This window comes from Musa acuminata, chromosome BXJ3-9 (genome assembly GCF_036884655.1).
Source record: "Musa acuminata AAA Group cultivar baxijiao chromosome BXJ3-9, Cavendish_Baxijiao_AAA, whole genome shotgun sequence".
Taxonomy (NCBI): Eukaryota; Viridiplantae; Streptophyta; class Magnoliopsida; order Zingiberales; family Musaceae; genus Musa; species Musa acuminata.
The window spans coordinates 3,537,303-3,544,247 of NC_088357.1; the positions used below are offsets into that span (position 1 = coordinate 3,537,303).

Here is a 6,945-nt window from a genome sequence, read left to right on the forward strand (position 1 = left end):
AAAATAAAAAAAATGATTATATTATTATTATCTAAATTTTTTAATATTAAAAATAAAATAGATCAAATTTATAATAAATTTGTTTCGATGTCATTCAGAAAAATTTTATCTTAATCTATATATATAAATCATATAAATAGTAAAGTTATAGCATTATATTCATATTATTCTTTTTTTTATTCTTCATAAGATTATTCAGTGACTATAAAAAATTTAATGTACAATGACGCCAAATATTATGTTAACTCTCTCCAAACTCTCATTAGTATAAACCTTAAGCACTGAATTCTCTTTTTTAAGGTCACTGAGCAGTTTCAAGTATGTAGGCAATTTGTTTTGGCAGGTGGAGATTGTGACTTCCATGGAATGAAGAACCTAATGCTCTTTGAACACTAACTGGGAGCTCATATTCCACCCTTTAGGACCAATCAAATGCCATGAGAAGGTCCATTGTCTTACAACAGCAGCAAAGTCACCGTCTTCCCCCAAAAACGTTTTGCATGCAGAAAACAATGTTCCATGATAAGAGTCATGCTAATTTGTCTCTGAAGCAATGGGGGCTGCAGGTCCACCTGCTTCCTTTGGTGCCAACAGTTGCTTGCCTTATGCTTTGGGTAAAGTGGCTGAGGTGGATACAGCTCGATTGAGCTCAAAACATTTAACTCAGATCCCTATCATGGAATCAGAGCAAGTCATGAGCTCAAAACTCAAACTCCTTTCATTATCTCCCTGCAGCAGTCGTCACATGGCGTCTGTGTAAGAGTGGCTATATATACTGTTCAAAGATGAAAGGTGGAGTCACGGAGGCAAACTTCATCTTCGCCGATGAAGTGAAAGAGAGCGAACCAATAAAAGTTAGCAGGACACCTTTGGATTCTTCAACTGCCACATCTCAGTACTGTGGAAGAGAATAGAGAGAGAGAGAGAGAGAGAGAGAGAGAGATAGAGGGAGAGACGACGCTTCTTTTCTGCAGCAGGTGGAGATGACAGCACTCGTACTCGGCCAATGGAGGACTTCACATTGGCCAACATCTCAGAAATCAACGAAGCAAACACTGTTGAATCCACTACAACAACATCAAGAAGAAACAATTATCATCGCGTTTGGGCAGAAAAGATGTGAAACTTCTGTAATCAAAAAACTTCCTCCACAACTGAACATGAATGACAAGCCATTTATGTGTACAAATAAAAGAGATCGAATGAAAATTTACCCTTTAGTTAAATAAATCCTGTGTGTTCCGTGATATTCATCTTGGTTAACATGTCAAATCATCGGATTTTGTTCTACCGCAAGAGTTCCATGTCAAAAAAATATTGAGACAAACAGTAATTATCCACTTCCTAGACTGGTTTCCACTCGATCCAGCAGCAGAACTTCCCCTGGGGGTTTTGACAGCATCGCTCAGCAGCTTACTTCATTGCTGATCGACGTATGAACATGCTCGGGAGGATCGCTATCAAGCAGTCTGATCAAACCTAATATGCTGTCCGCTTGCATAAGATCTCTTTCGCAGAGCAGAGAGCTGTTCAAGCTTTACTTTTACCGTGCCAATGGAATATGAGGAAACCAATCAGAAGAATGCTGTCATTGGGAGTAATCACTTTTGGTCTCAGCGGATGGCATAGGTTCCAATATTTCCTCGGGAGAAGATAAGGATGGCTTGGAGGCATCTGCAAGTGCTCCGAGCATGTTTATGACGTCAGTTGTGTCGTCCAGATAATACCTCGCCTTGCTTGGTTTCTGCCCGACAGTGCAACCAAATATTGATGTGTGAGGAGCTACCAGTTTCTTTGTCACTACACCAGCAATGTCTTCAAACATGTCCTCATCCGACCTGTCATCGCCAACGCACAGTACAAAATCGGCCTGTCTACCATTCTCCACCATGGAGGACAGAATCTTCTCTGCCACTAAACCTTTGGTGACTCCCTGCCGAAGCAACAATGACAAAATGTGATGCATGAATAAAACACAAACATTAAGCAGACAAGATATGCAGGATGATGAATTTTCAGAATGGCTCGGCACACGTCCTAAGGTCAAAACAGCCAAAGAGACCAGACACAAACAGTAGTATATCTACAACCACATGCGACCAGAGATACGATACTGTGGATGCTTGTGATGCTCCTACTTTGGTGCAAACTGTTCGTCTAAGATGGTATGGCACAGAGCATGATACATCTGAGATTGATGATGTCTGGGAAGGCAATACAACATAGAAATGCATACCTGAGGTTTGACTTCAATGATAAACTGGCCACTCTTCACTGAGACTGGTTCATTTGCAAGCACGCTTTCTAGATGATCGAGCATTTCCTTTGCCTGAGCAGAACCAAAGCCAGGGTCTGCGTCCTGATGGTGCCAAACTAAGGCACTTTCTTTGGTTTCAACCGAAGATCCATCAGTGGACTCTGTATATAGTTTCATGACTGGCTCAGCAATCTGCATCCATCCAAAATCAGTGTTCTGGCTATGGGTTTCCCATTCTTTGTCCCTACTCCACCTGCAAATATTGAAACAAAACAAGAACATATTAAGCATCCCCCATTGAACATGTTTCTTCTTCCTCTCATTCAACCATAGATCCACAAGCAACAGCAAGCATTAAACATTGTACATATGTATTCCTTTTACTTACTAACCCTGCAACATGTTTCAAAAAGTCAAGAGATCAATTTCCATTGTACAAACAATGTAGCATACCTCAATAAAGCAACATGAACAACTTAAATTTCATTCAAACAGCAACTATTCAATCTGAAAGATCACACATATTACTAAAACATATGAATTTGCTTAAATTAGTCATGCACATCTGATAATGGGGTTGCATATTTCTTCCCTTTTGCTGAAACATATAAAGGACGAGCACCTCCTATCTCTATTTTTCAAATAATATATAATTCAATCATCTTAGCTAAATCATTGACGAAACCAAAACGCATGAGTAAACATGCAAGGCTCATAAGACAGTTTCCTCCTAATCTCTAGCAACAAGCAATAACAAACAAACAAATAAATCCATTCAGCTGTCAATGCTACAGTGATCGGCACTCCCACTTCAGGGGTTAAATTCATTCGATTCTGTCTCAATACTATCGAAGAATGTTAAACACAACAAAAGCAAGAAGAAGCATACCTAATAAAGTATCCATGTTCTGCTGCAATTCCGAGCTTCTCACAAGGCAAAAACCACGTCTCTAAGCTTTCCCGACCTCTTCCGCTGACAAGAAAGACTACATTCTTCGTATCTGCACAGAGGGTATTGATGATCCTGATAACATCCGCACTGGGCCTCTTGTTCATGGATGTCGGCGGCACCAACGTCCCGTCGTAATCCAGCAAGATAGCCCTACTCTTAGCTTTCACATAAGCAGACACGATTCCATCAACATGGAGTTTCCTGAAATTAGGCTCGAGCGCCACCACCCTGAATCCGAATCCCAAACCAATTCCCCAACACCTCCTTCTGAAATGGTCCTTGCACGTCCTCTCCATGTCTTGCATGAAGCTCTTCGACCAATACGCAACATCATGAGTGCTGACATAACGATAGTGCTTCTCATGCCGCAGCTGTTTCTCACCGTCTGAAAGAGAGATGGCCTCGTTCATGGCCTCCCCTGTGGTCTCTATGTTCCATGGATTGACCCGAATGGCTCCGCTGAGCGAGGGCGAGCAGCCGATGAATTCTGAGACCACCAGCATGCTATTCCTCGGGCTATCAGCTTGGGAACCTTGAGAATCGGCGATTCCCTGCCTGCACACGATATACTCGTAGGGTGTGAGGTTCATCCCATCCCTTACCGCCGTGACCACCACGCACTCCGCAATGGTATAGTAAGCGATCCTCTCGACCACGGAGACGGGGCGGTCGATGAAGACCACCGGGCTGTACCCCTCGTGCCCAAACGCCTTGTTGATTCGCTCGCAGCTCTCCTCGATCTCGCCCTGGATCTCTTTGAGGTCCCTTCCTCGGCCCCTCGGGGGATTGGCGATCTGGACGAGGACCGCACTGCCCTGCCACTTTGGGTGGAGCTTCAGCATGTGCTCGAAGGCGAGCAGCTTGAGGTTTATACCCTTGAAGATGTCCATATCGTCGACGCCCAGAAGCACGGTCTTGCCCTCGAACTGCTGGCGGAGCTGGTTAACCCGCCACTCCTTATCGGGAAGGCGGAGCACGGACCGGAGCTGGCCCATGTGGACGCCGACAGGCATGATCTTGATGCCGACGGTGCGGCCGAAGTAGTCGAGACCGATGTATCCCCGCTTGGATTGGTACTCGATGCCAAGCATGCGGCTGCAGCAGGAGAGGAAGTGTCGGGCGTAGTCGAAAGTGTGGAAGCCGATGAGGTCGCAGTTGAGGAGGGCCTTGAGGATCTCCTCGCGGACGGGGAGGGTACGGTAGATCTCGGAGGAGGGGAAGGGGGTGTGGAGGAAGAAGCCCATGCGGAGGCGATTGAAGCGGCGGCGGAGGAAGGTGGGGAGGGCCATAAGATGATAGTCGTGGATCCAGACGTAGTCGTCCTCCGGGTTGATCACCTCGATGACCTTCTGGGAGAAGAGCTTGTTGGCGAGCACGTACGACTCCCACAAGGAGCGGTCGAAGCGGCTTCCGGAGCCGCCATGATCGGCGGAGAAGGGGAGCATGTAGTGGAACAGGGGCCAGAGGTTGTTCTTACAGAAGCCATGGTAGAATCGCTCGTGGAGGTCCGGGGGCAGGAAGGTGGGGACGCACTGGAACCGCTCGAGCAGCGCCTGGGCGACGTCGTCCTGTTCGTGAGCCTCGACGTCGACGCGTAGGGAACCGACGTAGAGGACCTCCATATCATCGGGGAGGCCATCCTTGAGCTGGAGGATGAGAGAGTCGTCGTCCCAGGCGAAAGTCCAGCCGCGATCATCGGGCCGGCGGCGGGCGCGCACCGGTAGTTGGTTGGCCACGATGATGATGCGGTCCTGCGCCTGCGACGACTGCACGTCCGACGCCACGCTGTTGGCGCGCTCCTCCTCCTCCTGCAGGTCCGCCAGCGTGCCCGGCACCGTCATCACTCGCGGCAGTCGCCGCGGCGCCCGCCCCCCGCCCAGGCTCAGCGCCGAGAAGTTCCCGGACGCCAGATCGAGTAGGTTGGTATACGATCTGGACATCATCTTCTCTTCTTCCTCTGCCGCCGCCCAACCCGATCGATCCGACCTACATAGATAGAGGGCATAAATCCATTAGCAGAAGTCACCAACCCATGAGAAGAAGGGAATTGATGGAGGAACCATTGGTTACCTTGAGGGATGGAACGGGACAAGGGAAGGAGGAAAAGGTTATACTGAGAATGGAAAGAAACAAGTTGCTTTACAAGGGAAAGAGCGAGCAATAAATTGGGACCAGGAAGACTCACCCTCTTCTTTTTTCTCTGTTCCGTAAGCCTCCTTTCTTCTTCTGCTTGTGTTTTGCTGCAGAAGGGAGGGAAAGAAATAAGATGACATGATGATTCCGGATGAAGAGATTAAAAGAGGGGGAGGGGAACGTGGGTAGGTTGCAATGGGTAAGTACATAGGAGTTATGGGGTGCGACGAAACAGGATAAGGTCGGTCAGAGACCTGAGTCCTCACCCTTCCCCTGTCCAAAACCGGACCCATCGTCTACCTTGCGAGCCCCACCACGTGTTGTCCAGTTCTCCGCTCCGCCCCGAGACGGGTACGTTCGCGGCTAATTATGCTCAATGGACTGGTGGCGTCACGTGTGACGCGCGTGTCGTGGCTCCACGTCCCGGGGCTCTGGAAGGGTCGGTCTTCGGGGGGTGGAGCCCACTCCGGGCTCCACTCGCCGGCAGAGCTGGGTCCAACGCTGGGCCTCCGCCTCGGGGTCCGTTGAATAACAGCCGTCGTGTCTCTTCCCGGAGTTGCCACGCCGTATCGTTTTGGCTGGGGTTCATTAATGGAGGCAGGAAAAGGACGCCGGAGGGCGACGAGTAGTCGCCGCCCATCAGAGTTGACCCGCTGACGGCCACCGCCTCATTCCGCCTGTTGCAGCACGAAGCCGAAGAAACAAAAGAAGAAAAAAAAAAACGACTTGCCACGTTATCGGTCTCGATCGACTCCTCGGAACGTGTAACGAATGGTCAACGCGACGGCCAACGGGATGGGTTCGGTCGGGCCGTACGAGGGGGTGGTTTAGCAAGGACCCGATCCGGCCCTGCTGTGGCCAACCACGATCCACCTGGCACGAGGCAACGACTCCCGGCCAAAACGGTTCGCACGACAAGAATGTGAACCACATTGAACGTATAAACTAATCCAACGTGATAAATAAGAGCATTGCAACTTACCGGTGGTTGAGATTCTGGACGATTGAAAGCCCACCAGAACGTGGGAGTAACAGGTGAAGAAGCAGTACCAAAGCTACCAGCCTTCTAGAATAATCAAGAAACGCTAATACGGTATTCGTGTGATGGGCGATTGGGTTGCTGTCAGACGTATGTATGTATGTATGTACGTATGGTTGTTCATATATGCCTCTCTTCTTTTGGGAGGTCGCTAAAAAGAAGTGCATTATGAGGATGGATGGAAAGGAGTGATGGAGATGAGGCACGGCGTGCAAGTTGGGAGGATGGAGACAAAACCTGTGGGGAAGGAAAGGTAAAAGCTGTGGTGTAGACCGCGAGAGAGATGCTATGTGGATTAGGCGACGCACAACAGTAAGAAGACACACAACAGTTACCGAAAGGTGGGCGATGGAAGAGAGAATTCTTGAAATCTAGACATGCCTCTCCATCAATAATAACATTTGAGGGGTTTAGTGAGAGGTCGCGGTCTGGGAGTTGGGGATAGGAAGGAATCACAGGCTTTACCGGTCGTAGACAACACACATGCAGGGGTCGCACCACCACTATTTTGCAGGTCAGGATCAGCTGCCCCCAACCAGGATCTCAACCTCACCGTCGAATACT

General features: G+C 48.6%; 1 protein-coding gene across 2 annotated transcripts; it reads right to left on the minus strand.

The window, feature by feature from the left end:
- Positions 1 to 1,194: 1,194 nt before the first annotated feature.
- Positions 1,195 to 5,449, minus strand: LOC135582014 (probable alpha,alpha-trehalose-phosphate synthase [UDP-forming] 7). Of its 2 annotated transcripts, none has more exons than XM_065168499.1 (4): positions 5,395 to 5,449; positions 3,147 to 5,195; positions 2,237 to 2,510; positions 1,195 to 1,933 (listed from the first exon to the last, which is right to left on the minus strand). In XM_065168499.1, the coding sequence occupies exons 2-4, from the start codon at positions 5,150 to 5,152 to the stop codon at positions 1,589 to 1,591; spliced, it is 2,625 nt and encodes an 874-aa protein (XP_065024571.1). In that variant the 5' UTR covers positions 5,153 to 5,195; positions 5,395 to 5,449; the 3' UTR covers positions 1,195 to 1,588. The 2 variants fall into 2 exon arrangements, with proteins under 2 accessions (XP_065024571.1, XP_065024570.1); XM_065168498.1 differs by having other exon boundaries at positions 5,280 to 5,428.
- Between the last annotated feature and the right edge of the window lie 1,496 nt (positions 5,450 to 6,945).